Source organism: Centruroides sculpturatus, unplaced genomic scaffold, assembly GCF_000671375.1.
Source record: "Centruroides sculpturatus isolate CEXI.00-Female unplaced genomic scaffold, Cexi_2.0 scaffold257, whole genome shotgun sequence".
NCBI lineage: Eukaryota > Metazoa > Arthropoda > Arachnida > Scorpiones > Buthidae > Centruroides > Centruroides sculpturatus.
Window position 1 is genome coordinate 693570 of NW_019384389.1, and position 17807 is coordinate 711376.

Genomic DNA, 17807 nt, shown 5'->3' on the forward strand with positions numbered 1-17807 from the left:
GCATAATGTACAAGGGCAAGCCACTACTAATTTTAGGTGGAGAGCATATATTTTAAACTAATTAAATTAAAATTATGATTAAAAATTGCAACCCGGCAATTGCTCGTTTCATGTATTTTCCTATAAAGCCGAAGTGGAAGTTTTTGGTCTAATTTTTTTTTAAAAATCCTTTCCACATCCTTTGCATAGTCTATATACAAATTTTGGTGTCAATCTGCTTATTGGTTATAACTACAAAATGCTCTAAATAGAGAAACTTTAATTATGGTCATACTGTAATTTCTTATTAACCTAAATTATCTCTGTTTTCATTTTTATATGTATAAAATTCAATATAACACTAACAGTTATAAAAAAAAAATTATTAATACTCTACATTCATATAATATTTAATATACTGATATATTTATTCAATTCTGGGAAATATTATCTAAGTGTAACTTATGTAAGAATTATATAATACTATAAGTATTTTTATTTTACATTCTTACAAACTATGTAAACATTAGTAAAATAAAGCACTCTTTAATAAACTATAAAAATGCATCTTCATTAAATCAAATCAATCATTACAATTTACTAAAAACATTATTTAAAATTCAAAATGACTAGTTTCCTAATTAAAAAAATTACCTTGCTTAATAAGAGATGAACAATAGTTGGAATGCAAAACAACAAAATTATGCCTATACACAATAAAAATAGGGACAATCCAAGTAATATGGCTGAAAATAAAATGGAAAAATAAATTATTAAACACTGATCTTAAGAATTATAGAATCATAAAATTAAAATATCATGCACGAAACTATCCAAACATCACATCAGGTTGCAAGCGTTTAACACAAACTTACTACTTATTTTGTCATAACAAAATAGCAATACAATACATGAAAAGTCTGTACGCAAACACTAACTACTACAGCAATCATAATACAAATACACACTTCGCACAATCATAGAAAATAACACACACAAATGATACCACGATCAAGCCATAATCACGATAAAACAATCCATTGCATTCATTGACAAACAAAACAAAATCACATACACCATAGACATAGCTGTATCAAAACACCGACAATATACAAAATAGGTACACTGAAAAAAATAGTAAATACATAGAAAGTAAAAGCAGCAGAGGAAAATAGATAAAGTACTTATGCCTATATTTCTTGGTACCATACCACTAAACTATTGATACACAAGTATAGAAACATTAGGGCTTCACAACAGCACATACCATCACACTACAGAAAGCTGCCATATTAAACACACGTCAGTCAGGAAATTCTTAAACACAGATACACGAACAGCACATAAACAAAATAATATCTTTAACTTTGGTCCAGCATAACACTACATACTGGTATAAGCTGAGTAATACATTCCATCGACAAACATAATAATGAGTAATTCAAAAATTTTGCTTAATAGTTTATTAAATATTTGATAAGAACACAGGAAAAAGTGTACATATTGAATTAAGTACAGGTTCCATATATATTTAAGTCAGAAAAAAGACAATCCTGATAATCATTAATTTTATTTTTTTAATATTTATCATGTATTTAACATTTTTTTGTGTTTTCAATGTTTTTACATTGATTTATTTTTTAAAAATTTTGTATTATTATCAAAATAATGTAAAAACATGGTAATTATATTACAGGAAATCTTTGTTAATTCAAACTTGAAACTTGGATAGTTCAAAATCCCATTAGTTCATAACTGCACTATTTGTCCTGTCTGGAGATAGAGATTTACATGTTAAGGAATTCGGTTAATTCAAAATTTGAAGTGAAAATTCTGTCCGAACTGTGATACGGATATGTTAACTTGTTCATTTAAATCAAAGTCCCTCCATGCTATAATAGACCAAGAACAACTGTAATCTGGTCAACAGGGCTTTGCTTTTAGTAACACATTTTTGGGTGTCACCTTACCAATGGAAAACTATTTCTCTTTCATCTGATAAAATACAGTGGGATTTTGGAACTCAATAATTTGAAGTCACAATTGTTTCATCCCTTGAATCTCAAACTAACAAGGATTTCCTGTAATAGTTTTTTCTTCTTTTGGGTTGATTTGAAGCTTGCAAGCTTAACAATTACATTAAGCAGATACTAAAAGTGATAGCTGACTTTAACATTAAGAAATTAAGATGAAAAACTGGCCAGCATAAAAAGAGTATAGGAGAGATGTAAAAACCAATTGTAAATGTAGCCAAAAGATGATGACTATGGAGTAATAATAGTATTTACTATATTTAATTTAATTATTTATAACTTATCATAAATGTAACATAAAAATATCCTTAATATATAAACAATTTTAATAATTATTGTGCTAAAACTTGACTATTAATATATTTTTTACAATAGTATCTTATAGTAACATTTATTTCTTTCTTTTATAAATCTCAACTTCAAACTTATATCATACATAAATCATATATATGTACTGTGCATTAGTTTATCATATTACTGTAATTGCTTGAAAAGATTTTAAAAATTAAATATTTATATATAAATAGTTGAGATAAAAATATTATTTTGTGTTTTGATCTATGTACTGTACAATCCATTGCTGATTATCTATTAGAAGTTAATCAAAATGTAAATACAAGTTAAATTTATCGAAAACCGATTACAAAAACTAATAAATTAATTATAAACTAGATTAGCGATAACATCTATACTTCTCAAACTAAGAGATTTTTTATCATCATCAACTAAATAACTGAAAAATTAAAGTTTGATTTTTAACTCAGTTTTTTTACATCAATTTATTCAATAACTTGGACAAACTGTTGTGTTACTGTAACTTAACAAAACAAGCACTTGGTTTGATGGCCAGATGGCTGAGTGGTCAAGGTGGTAGTCTACTGCTCTGGGGGACCTGGGATCGAATCCAGACAGGTCCAAAAATCCATCTGGATATGTCGGGTCCCATTCCTCTCACCTGGCTGCCCCATTGTGAGCCTGGCCAAACCCATAATGGGCTTGCTAATGGAGGCCCTCTTAGTGCCCACAGGGTGGAGAGAGTTAAAAAAAAAAAAAAAACTTAACACTTGAGTGATTTGTCTAGGGTGATGCCTTCCAGATCTTTTTAAGGGTAGCTGGCCCCTATTCAGGCTTACGGATACGGAGAAAACCCGGAAAAGTCCACATGGCCAGCCTGTCCTGGCGAGGTTCAAACCCATGACCAAATTACCAGTGTTCAGGGAACGGAACCGCTTGGACACTGGTGGACCCAATAACTTGGAATTACGGATAGACGATGCTACCACCATCATAAATTTTATTCTAATCATATTGATAAATGAATTTTTCACAGGATGGTAGAATTACATTCAATAATTCAGCCTTATTGAAAGTAGTCATTAATAAACTTTTCAGACTTTATTAATTGCATTTTAAAAAACTTTTAGTTTTCATTTTTACATCTCTTAATGGTAAAAAGTCAATTTTATTAATGTATCTCATGTCCATCTTCTGAACTTTTAGCATGATATAGCCTTAGTGTCAAATTATTTAATAATTAATTGAATTATAATTGTAACATGTATCCGGATATGGTTTATTGTCATACTTGTGTTACCTTTCCATACGAACTTGATGTTATATTTATCATCTTGCACTGAAATATCTTTTAAGTTATCACTTGTAGATCTTGATTATTGTTTGAGATTCAATTTTATTTAAATTTAGCAGAAATTATTATAAAATTAAAATCCTCATCATTATGAAAGTTCAAGACTTACCTTTAATCTGAACAAGTACTTTAGTCCAAAATTAAAAAAGATTTCTCCAGACTTAATAGGAAATTTAATTGTAGATCAAGCAAATTGTATCTTCTGTTAAGCTTAAATTCTTTTTAACTTCTGACAAGAATACTTGTTCATATTAATAAATACACTTTCATAAATTATAATAAAATTAAAACATTGCAAGTTATACAATATGTATGTTGTATAACTTAAAACTAATTGGCAATGTATCAGTCCGGTAAGCAAAAGTTGTGGGTTCAAGTTCCACTCCAGGCCAATTCTTTTCTTCCAAAATATTATAAATTATTTAATTTAATAAGAGATGGTGCCTAACTTCTTCCTCTAATGACAAATTATTTAGAAATTAATTAAAAATAATTGTGAAAAAAGTAGCATGATGTAATCTAATAGTTGTTCGGGTTATTACAAATATATCAGGTGTTGTTTGTATAGGTATATAAAACTAAGTTGTAACAAAAGTTATGTTTCAGCTGACTGACCTTTGGGCAACCTTATATAAAAAAATTAATTAAAATGCATATTTATGATAATATATATAAATCTGAAAGTTATGTAATAAACCATTATCGCTGATTATAAAAGGTATGTAATGAATCAACACAGCAACAGACATTTTAACTTATGAAATGTCTTCATTCTGAAACAAAATTAAAAATTTTTGTGCTGAAATCATTTAAATTGCTCAGTAAACAGTAGAAGATTATTGCCTGATTTAAAATAACACCCTCCAATTATGTAATATAGGTGCTGTGTCTATACTGTTAATATTTGTTCCTTTAGTAATAGTTTATACATTTCAAGTATATCCAAACATTTAAGATGTGATGGAACTGAGGCTGAATAGAGAAAATGAGTTATAATAAAAAATACTTCCATATCTCAGTCTGAAGCATAAGGTAACCAAGGTGATAGTACCTTTGACAGTAATGGGGCTTTGTAATGGAATCTTGGTTCTCTTTGATTCTAGTCAGGCGATATCTATAGATAGTACAAATATATTTATAAATCCAATCCATCTTGCAGTCATTTAACAGAATTGTGAAAATCCCAATAATTTAATTAAAAATCTACAACAACATATACGAATATCAACCCAATTTGATTATTAGTGCCAAATGACCTGCCAGAATATTCAGTATGGAATTGAGAGCATCTTTCTCAATCTTTGAATTATCTGGCACACACAGAAGAGAGCCAAGGAGCCCTGGCACCCTCCAAAGAAAAAACTATAAAAATTTTAAAAACTCTTTTCCTAATTAAAATTCTTCTTTTTTTATCTTGTGTTGTGTCTTTTATTTCTATACTATTTATGAATTAGAAATCACATAAGATAGGAATTTTATTAAATCCATATTAACAATTTTATTTTATCCATTCAACTTAACTCATCTGAGATTAAATCCCGAGTGCACTATCAAGTGCTAACCATTGCAGTTTCCATCATCAGTTGTGAAAGATCATTCAAAAAATTAAAATTAATAGTTTTGTATTTGAAAACTTCCATGAGTTAATGCAGATTGATTTTGCTGTTTTGAGTGCAGAAAGAGAAAAAACTAAAAAAATTGACTTTGATTACATCACAATTTGTAATAATGAAAACAATGAAGATGCACTTATAATTTTCGTGTAGTGCCATAATTTGTTAATTAAAAAATTAACAAGTTCGACTTGTAATTTTAAGATGCCTTTTATTTTTTATGACCTTTTTTATTTGATTATCTGATTGATTGTCTGCATACAAATAGAAAAACAAAATCGTGTGTGTTGAGAAGTATCCGAGAAATAGATGATAATATTTTTAGACAACAATAAAAAAAAAGGGAAAGGAGGACCATAAAGTATATAAAAAGAATTAAGTACTAAATGGATGGAAGAAACTGAAGTGGGGCCATTCATGATATTATAACAATTTTAATGAGAAAATATGATTCAGATCACTGATGTTGCTGTAATTTAAAATAAATTAAAAAACTCATTTTGAATATAACTTTTTAAAATATTGCACCTTTTGAATTCATAAAATAACTGCTTAAGCAGATACTCAATCACATACATCCTTGTATAGCAGCATAAATCTTTATTAATGTTTTCAGCATTATTCAATGACCTTCATCATGTTTATTAATAACAATTAAACAATTTACAAATGCTAATAGAACACAGAACAAAAAATGATAAAAAAAAAAACAAACAACACCTTTTAATAATAATTAAAAGCAAATGTTATCTATTATTTCGCATCATGTTGCGTATGGTCTCAAATTGTGAAAAATTATTAACCTTTTTTATCATAAAACACAAATTTTAAACACCAAAATCCACAACATTATCATTTTTATTTTAAACAAGATAATGTTTTGCAGTATTTATTTAATCAACAGATAATTTTATACAAGTATAAAATAAAATGTTTACTTACCACTTGATTTATAAAAAGTCATTTTCCAAAGATATCAAATTTCAGCTATACATTAATAGCCAACACTATTGAAAACAATATTTTACATTATTATATATACAATTATTTATAATAATTTTTATATTTATTAAACATTTAAAAGAAAAAACAAAAAAAGAGCAAGTTACAAAAACGTAACATTCGATCACTATCAAAAGGAAATTACTGTAATAATGAAATTATATAAAATACTTCCTCCAATATTTATTTTATTAAAATTTTACTCAGTTTTTATAGAAGCAAAATTAATTTAAATCTTTAAAATTTGAATACAGTCGACCCCCCTATAGCACTGTTAATTCCATTTTATATGAATTCCATGTTGTACGAGTCACTTAGATTTTACAAATACGTGAGCCGTTCACAGCCCGGCACACGTATTTGNTTACAAAAGAAAGTATTAATTTTTCACTATAATTTATGGAACAAACAGTCAAATTTGTGTCAAACAATCAGCTGAATTGGTGACATATATATTATTTATTTTGTATAATTTTAGACAATTCTTGAGTTGTTATAACTTATATAAATTAATGTTTTATATAAAATTATTATATTTAAAATACAGGGTCTATAAACTCATATTTAATTCACTATGTTGATATATAGGTTATGTATGCCAGAGGCATTTCCAAATAAAATAAGTCTTAAAAAAAATCTTTATTTTTATAAATTATATGGTTAAAAAAAAAGTAAAGGAAAAACAATGAGAATAAATTTACTCTATACAGTTATACCAGCCATGCTACATGTTTAAGAACAGTTAACATGGCTTGTCTGAGATTAAAAGTAATCTTAAAATGTGTTCTAGTAAACTTGTTAGTTTGTTTGGAAGATGACGCATGTTAAATTCGTAAAATATAAAATAAAAATAGCATAGAATCAATAAAAATTGCATGTATTTGTCTAAGAGAATGCATGCATAAACTTTCTTCTTGCATCTATCCATTCAAGTGTTGCAGTTAATGAAAACAATCTTTTCTCTAATATTTATAATTTTCCTCATTTTTGTTATGACAATGACTGGACAGTCAGCATTTTTTCAGATTTATAAGATGCCTATTGTTGTTGTTATGAATAAAACAATAATAATAACTGTTTTCCTTTCAAAATTTAAGTATAAATGTATAGTATTTAAATTTAAATAATTGCAAGTCATATTTCTTACAAAATGACGTAGTGACAATAATAAAATTATTTGTAACATTTTCATTTTGACAAAAGTCAATTAAAATTATATTATTAAGACATTTAAAATTCATTTATAAACTTAAAAAATAGTTTCAGTATTGAAAGTTAGAATATAAAGTGCTGATTTTTATGATTTTTTTATATGTGATTATATTGATAAATGTATATACTTTATCAGCAAAATAGATAAAAATTACTTAATTATTTATTTTATTAAAATTTAATAAAATACAGTGAAGCATCTAAAATCTGGACTAACTGGGACCAGATCCCTCTGGATTTTCAAATATACACATGTAAATTGGCATTTTAAGTGCTGTAAACTCCAAATATACTGTAAATCGAGTTTAGACATTCTAAGTTCAAGCCAGTATTTCACAAGGAATACAGAAATACAAAGATTCAAAAATATAATTTACAGAATCATTACATTTAAATGAAAAATATATTAATCATAATTACAAAACCAATTCTGAATTTTGAATGAATGTTAGAAATCAACAATGCATGGCTGAAAGAACATCAACAATAAATATATCAATTTTTTGATGACTGAATACAGATTTTCGATGCTTCAATGTACTTTTGATATTTCGATGTTTCTCTATGAATGATATTGCCTGAAGAGGACAGTTAAATATGGCCGAAAGTAACTGCAAATTAAATTTTTTTTCCCGTAATGCCGATAGACAGTTATGTAGCTTATCTATTTCTAAATACTATTTGGCATGTAAAGTTATCTATATTTTATATAAAAAAAACTACTTTACTGACTTTACTGAAACTGTTAGTTTACTGAAACTGCTAATACAAACTGTTAGTTATTAAAGCTCCAGTGAAGCAAGTATCGAGTGCAGATCTTCCAAAAGCTGGAACTTTTCTACTGAGCCACAAAGATCACTTTCCTTGCTTTTTCCCAACAAATTTATATTGTAAAACGAATGTTTTCACCCTTCTTTAGTGGCCTGTCTCAGGTTATTGAATGAAAAAGAGCTGAGGCAGCCTGCTAAAGGCCAAAAACATTTTTGTATTAAAAATTTGCTGGAAAATATGAAAAAGGTGATCTATTGTGGCTTAAAGCAAATATTTTTTTTATCATTAAAATAATATAATTGCAGTGAGTGACCTGTATGGCTATGTCTTCTAAATTAACTGATCTGAAAGTGAAGATCAGATCATCTGATGGCATAAATGATAATGCATCTGCATGACAAGCAGAAGCTGGAGATGCAAGTCCCTGCTCCAGATTAGTCATTTCAATATTCTAAATTTAATTTCGATTAACATATTTAATATAAGATGGCAACTTAATTGTCTACTTTTAGTCCGAATTAATGTAATTTATATTTCCCCACACTTCCACATCATATCTGTCCAGTTCCAGCATTCCACTAACCTGGAAAATGTATATTGAATAAATCTGACACATCTGTAGGAATGTGGAGTGGTGTGCCATCTTGCTGAAAGTACTATATATGCATCCTTCTATGTTGCATTGTTTAACTGTGACATGAGAAAAATTTTCCAACATATCCAAATAGAAAATACTGTATTTCATAAAAAAACTTTATTATGAAAAAAGAAGGGACGGTACACTATTGTTGCTAAGAGCCCAAAGCACATTCAATTTTGGACTTTCACAAAACATGTTCCATAGTTGCTTATGTATTTTCAAAGCCCCAAATTCTGCAGTTGTCATTGAGATGAAATGTTGATTCATCACTAAAGATAATATCCAGGAATGTATTGTCTACCTCAATCCAATGCAATATTTCTGTACTGTACAAGATAAACTTGATGCATTTAGTTATAAATTTATGTCTCAACCAATTCTGTTAAGTCTTCTGATTAAAACTTTGAAAGTATACAGAATTTTAAAGATCTTTTCAAATCATTCTGTATAAATATTTCAACTACTGTTTACAGTATTCAGATAACTTGTTATACAGTGGGTGATTGGTTAACGAACAGTTCGGACTGTGAAAAAACTGGACAATGAACACTTTTGCAAAAGATTTTTACATTTGGATAACAAACAATCACAGAACAAACACAAAAAGAAGCAATGTAAAATAACAAATACTTATTGGTTTTCCCGTGTCTCCATATGGCAATTCAAAATGTTTTGGAGCACGGAGACATCAATGCTCAACCCAATACCAATCAGATAGTATTCCTTCAAACTTGAAACTTTCCCTTGTAATTTCACCTTTTTGTTTACCTTTTTGACAAATAATTTTTTATCGTCTTTGCAAGACTGTCAGGTACTTGTTAAGTTTTGCGTCGGTTTTTATTTTCAAAAGGTGAGACTGTCCTATCGGATATTTGTTAATGTTTTAATGACAAAATTTTGAATTTCATTTGGGCCTCACATTTACATAATTCTTTCGTGTGCTAGTTGATTTCTGTTCTCTGAATTTTTGTGAGTGATTTTCAGAACTTTTTATTTCAAAAAGAAATTGATAATATTATGGAGTCTAAAAAGAGTAGAGTGTCAAGAACCGTGCTCATATAGAAATCAAGCAAGAGATAATAGCCAAGATAGAGAGTGGGCAGAAGATGTCTGATGTTGCTAGGCTGTATGGCTTGAACAGGTCTACAGTAGTCACAATCTTAGGTAAGAAAGTTATAATCAAGAAGACTCAAGCAGCTAAAGGAGTAATGAAAATCACATATGAGAAAGAAAGAATAGAGGATTCATAGAAACCTCTATATAACCCGCTTAATAAATTAGAAAACATACTACATAAATGTAGTATGTTTTCTAATTTGAAATTAAAAAATTGTTTTAGATAAACTATTGATTTAATAACAATAATACAAACATAAAATCAAAAACACTTAGTTTATAAGATTATCATTGAGTTTTATACTGAGATGTGTTTGGAACATCATTTTTAAGATTGGAAACATTTGATTCTTATAATAAATCTAGTAATTTGTTCAAATGATTTTGACTTGTATCAATACTTGACTGTTTAGTTTATGAATTGTACAATTTATCATTATTATATTATGCTGTTAAATATATTATTAATTACTTGTACGTTACTACACTATTAATATACAGTGGATGATTGGTTAACGAACATAATCCATTTCAAGACTGTATTCGCTACCCGAATTGTTCGTTAACCGATTATTGATTTACCATAGATTATTATGGGAATTTGATTAATTCGTTCTGGAGACATCAAAAAATAATAAACAGTAAGAAAGTTTTTATTTTTATATGTAATAATAAAAATACATATATATAAAGTCTTGCATTTTTAATCAGTCATGTTTTTTTCTCGTTTGTTGGATGTTAAAGAACCTGTCCAATGTTGATTGCTTTTCTATCTTCTTCAGGATTTTTCTTCAGCTCCTTCTTTATCTGCATTAGCAGACTCAACGTGAATTTCTACATGTTTAATGCCAGATCACCTTCTAAACTTTGCAAGCCATCCAGTGGTAGCCTTGAATTCTATCTCCTCCCGACAAATGTGGAGTTTGTTTCTTCAGTTCTTCAAAAATTTCTCTAGCTTTCTCTTGAATGATAGTCATACTAGTTACATCTCTTTTCATTTCCCTTTCTTTTTTCCAAATTAAAAGCAATCTCTCCATTTTTTCACGGATGGCACCATGAAAAAATGGAGATATTAAGTATGTTATTTGTGATTTATATCACTCTAATAATAATTCTTCTAAATTGTTAGCATTTAGAAGAATTATTTTTCAAAACTTAGATGAATAAACAATTCTATCAAAGTTTCTTGGATGACATCAACTAAATCAGCATTTACCAAAGTGGGCTCTGTGAGGAGTTCTATGCCTCACAAATCTTTTAAAACATTTTTAAATTAATGAATCAAATGCATTATTTGTTTATAACTATTATAAAGCAAACAGTTATTTATTTGAGTTGGTAATACATCTCAATGTGTAGTTGCCATTTACTCTTATAATGCATCACACATACAACTGACATTTCATTGAATGGTAAAGATAAAATATACTGTATATTGTTTATTAATGAACAGTTGTAAACAATTACATATATTTTAATTTAATTATTCAATGAAATAATAATAAAAAATAAAACATTATGGTCTGGTGACCTCATTCTTTCTCTATCAATTGTATAAATTTATAGTAAAAAATGCCAACAAGTTGTAAGGGTTCCACAAGAAAGTTTTCTTTGTTTAAGTGCTCTGCATTAACAAGAAGTTTGGGAAATGCTGAAATAAGTGACATCACTTAATTAAAAGTTAATGTTAATTAAACAATGCAAATTTTAATAATACATAAGAGCATTTTTGCTTATACTAATTGGGCTTTTTCAAAACAAACTTGAAACAAAAAATTTGCTCCAATAGAAAGCAGTTTGAATCTCATATTAATTAAACTCATTCTACAGCTACAAACTGCTAAGTAAAGATAATTTAAAAGTAATAGTTTAATTGCTTTGTAACCACAGTATAAATTTTAAAAATTTTGAAATTTAAACTACTTTCTACTGAAGCATTGGTTTTCTTTGATCTAAGTTGTTAATTGAAGATACTTGAAGTATTTTTATATATTTTTTTAATAAAAATTTCTACCAAAACATTATGGGCAAATTTGATTAAACTAGATCGGGAGACACAAACTGGCAGCCCAAGTACCAGATACAGGCTTTGTAACTGGCCCACATCCTTGATTTCTTTTCTAAAAGACAATAAACATGCCTAACATCTTGAAGGGATTAAAACATTCGAACTTATTTTTATGTAAGCGGTAAAGGCCTGACAACAGGGCCTTTGTTAGAACCTTTTTTTTTTTTACTTTACAGTATGTTTTGGTTTACCAAATAATAATGATAACATCCCACATCCGATATACATCTATTTGACTGGACCTTCGCCGTGATCGAGTTGGAGGTTCCCGACCTAACCAGTCACTTATACATTATGATTTTGCTTTTGGTAAATTCAATATTTCAAAAACAACATTGAATTAACTGAAACCAATTAATCTATATATTAAAATTAAACAACTCACACAGAAAATCTTTAACAAGATCACATAATAATGTAATGTATTTGTGAATTGGCCTCATATATAAATCTTATGTTGACTTAAAGTTTAAGCCATGGAGACTATTATTAACTTAACTTAATGTATTTTGGTATACAGCAAAGTAACAAATTACAGATCTAGTTACAAATGGGGTTTAATCTTATAAATTATTTAAAAAACCTTAACAATTGAATAAGTGTAAAGTACAATATATAATATAAAACTGAACAATACCTTATCCACGGTGACAATACCATCTCTAAAATAGGAAAGATGCTAAACTCTATATACACACGTGAAACAGACACATTAAATACCACCCATAACCTTCCCTATCCTCGAGACTCCCGCGCACGAACGTCATTTCCGTTACGTCACAGTCACGTATTTTTTTTTTAAAAAAACAATAACATGACGTGTTGAATATTTTTAGGTAATCTTTTGTTTTTTTTTTCTCAAATATTTCATCTTGTACGACGTGTATTCGTATGGATAAATGTTTATTGTTATTATAAACATTTCAATTATTATTAACCTAGATAAAATTGAATTTATGGTCGTTAGTTCGAGTCGTTTATTCATTCAAATGTGTCTAATGAGAGAGTAAATCGCGTCTAATCTTTAATTTATTTGTTCGTTATTCATTATGGAAGGTTTTTTTTAAAGTAGATAATGGATTCGCGCATTCGGCGCGAAGCGACACAACGCCGAAGAGTGACGCGACGCGCTGAAGCGCGTCGCGTCACTCTTAACATCCTATCCTAATTTTTTTTTTCTTGTTTCTGGTTTAAAAACAAACCTTTCAGATATTCTATGTAGTTTAATGATAATTCAGTTATATTTATCAGACTTTTTTACAATTCTCGACCTAGAAAACCTTAATGTATTGTTATTCTTATGAAGATACGCCTTCAGTTTCATTGAGATTTTATCTTAGTCATGCCAAAACATTTAGAATTACAGGCCTATATTTTGTCTTCAATAATGTACGATTATATGATTAAATAAATGGTAATTACTTAATATAATGGGTAAAGTAAACGCGCTCGCGACGCTCATCGCGTGTTGCCAAATTTCAGACACAGTTTTACTAAAATTATCATACAAAATTAATAATATACCCGCTTAATACAGCCGAAGACTGAAACTATTTATGAATTTTCATAAAATAAAAAACAGTATAGATTAGTATTATTTGCTGAAAACGCTAAACGAAAAGTTTATAACGCGACGCGATGGGATGCGACGCGACGCGCAATATGCCATGAAAAATTGTGTAACACCAGAAAATTACGTAATAGTTTTGTAATATTTGCATGTAAATCGGATTAATTAATACATTTTTAGGATAAACTCATTCAGTACAAAAGTAATTTAACTTACTTGAACTGTTTTTAGTTTAATTCAATACAAAAAAAACAATAGAACAACACAGAAGGTGACGTTATCTGACTCTTAAACTAGTTAATGAATTAGGTCACAGTCACGAGATTCTTATGACTTAAACGTGTAGTCACATACATCAAGTAACAATCCTTTTTTTTTTTTATCTGCAATAAATTTATAAAAATACAGTTTAAAATGTGCAGTTCTTCTAATAACATTTAAAAAGAGAAAGTTATTAGTAGAAGAAATGACAGGAAGTTAAAACCTGTTTGTCCAGTAAATAAAATAAGGAAAAAAAAAATAAATCAAATGTTTTTACAAAAGAAAGTATTAATTTTTCACTATAATTTATGGAACAAACAGTCAAATTTGTGTCAAACAATCAGCTGAATTGGTGACATATATATTATTTATTTTGTATAATTTTAGACAATTCTTGAGTTGTTATAACTTATATAAATTAATGTTTTATATAAAATTATTATATTTAAAATACAGGGTCTATAAACTCATATTTAATTCACTATGTTGATATATAGGTTATGTATGCCAGAGGCATTTCCAAATAAAATACATATAAAAAGCAGTATTTTACATTTAATATTGATTTATCAATAAAATATGTGCTGTAAGATGACTAAGACTCTTTCTATATAACCTTTTGAGTTGTTATAATCCTTATATACAGAATAATTGTACCATAATTAAAGTTTATGGAAGTTATACAAATCCATACTTTAAAGAACATAGATTTAATGCTTCTATAATACATTTTTTTATGTATGTAGAAGCATTTAGATATTGTAAANGTGGAGTTTGTTTCTTCAGTTCTTCAAAAATTTCTCTAGCTTTCTCTTGAATGATAGTCATACTAGTTACATCTCTTTTCATTTCCCTTTCTTTTTTCCAAATTAAAAGCAATCTCTCCATTTTTTCACGGATGGCACCATGAAAAAATGGAGATATTAAGTATGTTATTTGTGATTTATATCACTCTAATAATAATTCTTCTAAATTGTTAGCATTTAGAAGAATTATTTTTCAAAACTTAGATGAATAAACAATTCTATCAAAGTTTCTTGGATGACATCAACTAAATCAGCATTTACCAAAGTGGGCTCTGTGAGGAGTTCTATGCCTCACAAATCTTTTAAAACATTTTTAAATTAATGAATCAAATGCATTATTTGTTTATAACTATTATAAAGCAAACAGTTATTTATTTGAGTTGGTAATACATCTCAATGTGTAGTTGCCATTTACTCTTATAATGCATCACACATACAACTGACATTTCATTGAATGGTAAAGATAAAATATACTGTATATTGTTTATTAATGAACAGTTGTAAACAATTACATATATTTTAATTTAATTATTCAATGAAATAATAATAAAAAATAAAACATTATGGTCTGGTGACCTCATTCTTTCTCTATCAATTGTATAAATTTATAGTAAAAAATGCCAACAAGTTGTAAGGGTTCCACAAGAAAGTTTTCTTTGTTTAAGTGCTCTGCATTAACAAGAAGTTTGGGAAATGCTGAAATAAGTGACATCACTTAATTAAAAGTTAATGTTAATTAAACAATGCAAATTTTAATAATACATAAGAGCATTTTTGCTTATACTAATTGGGCTTTTTCAAAACAAACTTGAAACAAAAAATTTGCTCCAATAGAAAGCAGTTTGAATCTCATATTAATTAAACTCATTCTACAGCTACAAACTGCTAAGTAAAGATAATTTAAAAGTAATAGTTTAATTGCTTTGTAACCACAGTATAAATTTTAAAAATTTTGAAATTTAAACTACTTTCTACTGAAGCATTGGTTTTCTTTGATCTAAGTTGTTAATTGAAGATACTTGAAGTATTTTTATATATTTTTTTAATAAAAATTTCTACCAAAACATTATGGGCAAATTTGATTAAACTAGATCGGGAGACACAAACTGGCAGCCCAAGTACCAGATACAGGCTTTGTAACTGGCCCACATCCTTGATTTCTTTTCTAAAAGACAATAAACATGCCTAACATCTTGAAGGGATTAAAACATTCAAACTTATTTTTATGTAAGCGGTAAAGGCCTGACAACAGGGCCTTTGTTAGAACCTTTTTTTTTTTTACTTTACAGTATGTTTTGGTTTACCAAATAATAATGAAAACATCCCACATCCGATATACATCTATTTGACTGGACCTTCGCCGTGATCGAGTTGGAGGTTCCCGACCTAACCAGTCACTTATACATTATGATTTTGCTTTTGGTAAATTCAATATTTCAAAAACAACATTGAATTAACTGAAACCAATTAATCTATATATTAAAATTAAACAACTCACACAGAAAATCTTTAACAAGATCACATAATAATGTAATGTATTTGTGAATTGGCCTCATATATAAATCTTATGTTGACTTAAAGTTTAAGCCATGGAGACTATTATTAACTTAACTTAATGTATTTTGGTATACAGCAAAGTAACAAATTACAGATCTAGTTACAAATGGGGTTTAATCTTATAAATTATTTTAAAAAAACCTTAACAATTGAATAAGTGTAAAGTACAATATATAATATAAAACTGAACAATACCTTATCCACGGTGACAATACCATCTCTAAAATAGGAAAGATGCTAAACTCTATACACACACGTGAAACAGACACATTAAATACCACCCATAACCTTCCCTATCCTCGAGACTCCCGCGCACGAACGTCATTTCCGTTACGTCACAGTCACGTATTTTTTTTTTAAAAAAACAATAACATGACGTGTTGAATATTTTTAGGTAATCTTTTGTTTTTTTTTTCTCAAATATTTCATCTTGTACGACGTGTATTCGTATGGATAAATGTTTATTGTTATTATAAACATTTCAATTATTATTAACCTAGATAAAATTGAATTTATGGTCGTTAGTTCGAGTCGTTTATTCATTCAAATGTGTCTAATGAGAGAGTAAATCGCGTCTAATCTTTAATTTATTTGTTCGTTATTCATTATGGAAGGTTTTTTTTAAAGTAGATAATGGATTCGCGCATTCGGCGCGAAGCGACACAACGCCGAAGAGTGACGCGACGCGCTTCAGCGCGTCGCGTCACTCTTCGGCGTTGTGTCGCTTCGCGCCGAATGCGCGAATCCATTATCTACTTTAAAAAAAACCTTCCATAATGAATAACGAACAAATAAATTAAAGATTAGACGCGATTTACTCTCTCATTAGACACATTTGAATGAATAAACGACTCGAACTAACGACCATAAATTCAATTTTATCTAGGTTAATAATAATTGAAATGTTTATAATAACAATAAACATTTATCCATACGAATACACGTCGTACAAGATGAAATATTTGAGAAAAAGAAAACAAAAGATTACCTAAAAATATTCAACACGTCATGTTATTGTTTTTTTTAAAAAAAAAAAATACGTGACTGTGACGTAACGGAAATGACGTTCGTGCGCGGGAGTCTCGAGGATAGGGAAGGTTATGGGTGGTATTTAATGTGTCTGTTTCACGTGTGTGTATAGAGTTTAGCATCTTTCCTATTTTAGAGATGGTATTGTCACCGTGGATAAGGTATTGTTCAGTTTNCTCATCGCGTGTTGCCAAATTTCAGACACAGTTTTACTAAAATTATCATACAAAATTAATAATATACCCGCTTAATACAGCCGAAGACTGAAACTATTTATGAATTTTCATAAAATAAAAAACAGTATAGATTAGTATTATTTGCTGAAAACGCTAAACGAAAAGTTTATAACGCGACGCGATGGGATGCGACGCGACGCGCAATATGCCATGAAAAATTGTGTAACACCAGAAAATTACGTAATAGTTTTGTAATATTTGCATGTAAATCGGATTAATTAATACATTTTTAGGATAAACTCATTCAGTACAAAAGTAATTTAACT

General features: G+C 28.3%; 1 protein-coding gene across 7 annotated transcripts in view; it reads right to left on the reverse strand.

Moving 5' to 3' along the window:
* The window catches only part of LOC111618194 (scavenger receptor class B member 1-like), a 61022-nt gene that overhangs the window by 35762 nt on the left and 7453 nt on the right, over positions 1–17807 (reverse strand). For 3 of the 7 annotated variants that reach the window (XM_023359674.1, XM_023359677.1, XM_023359673.1), the window contains 2 exons: positions 6216–6280; positions 634–725 (listed from right to left, as the gene is read on the reverse strand). In XM_023359674.1, coding sequence (XP_023215442.1) covers positions 634–725; positions 6216–6237 — 114 coding nt within the window. In that variant the 5' untranslated portion in view covers positions 6238–6280. Of the gene's footprint in view, positions 1–633; positions 726–6215; positions 6281–12719; positions 12836–13868; positions 14020–16471; positions 16570–17807 lie in introns of those variants that run through there. The other 4 variants (XM_023359678.1, XM_023359672.1, XM_023359675.1 and 1 more) reach the window with 3 other exon arrangements.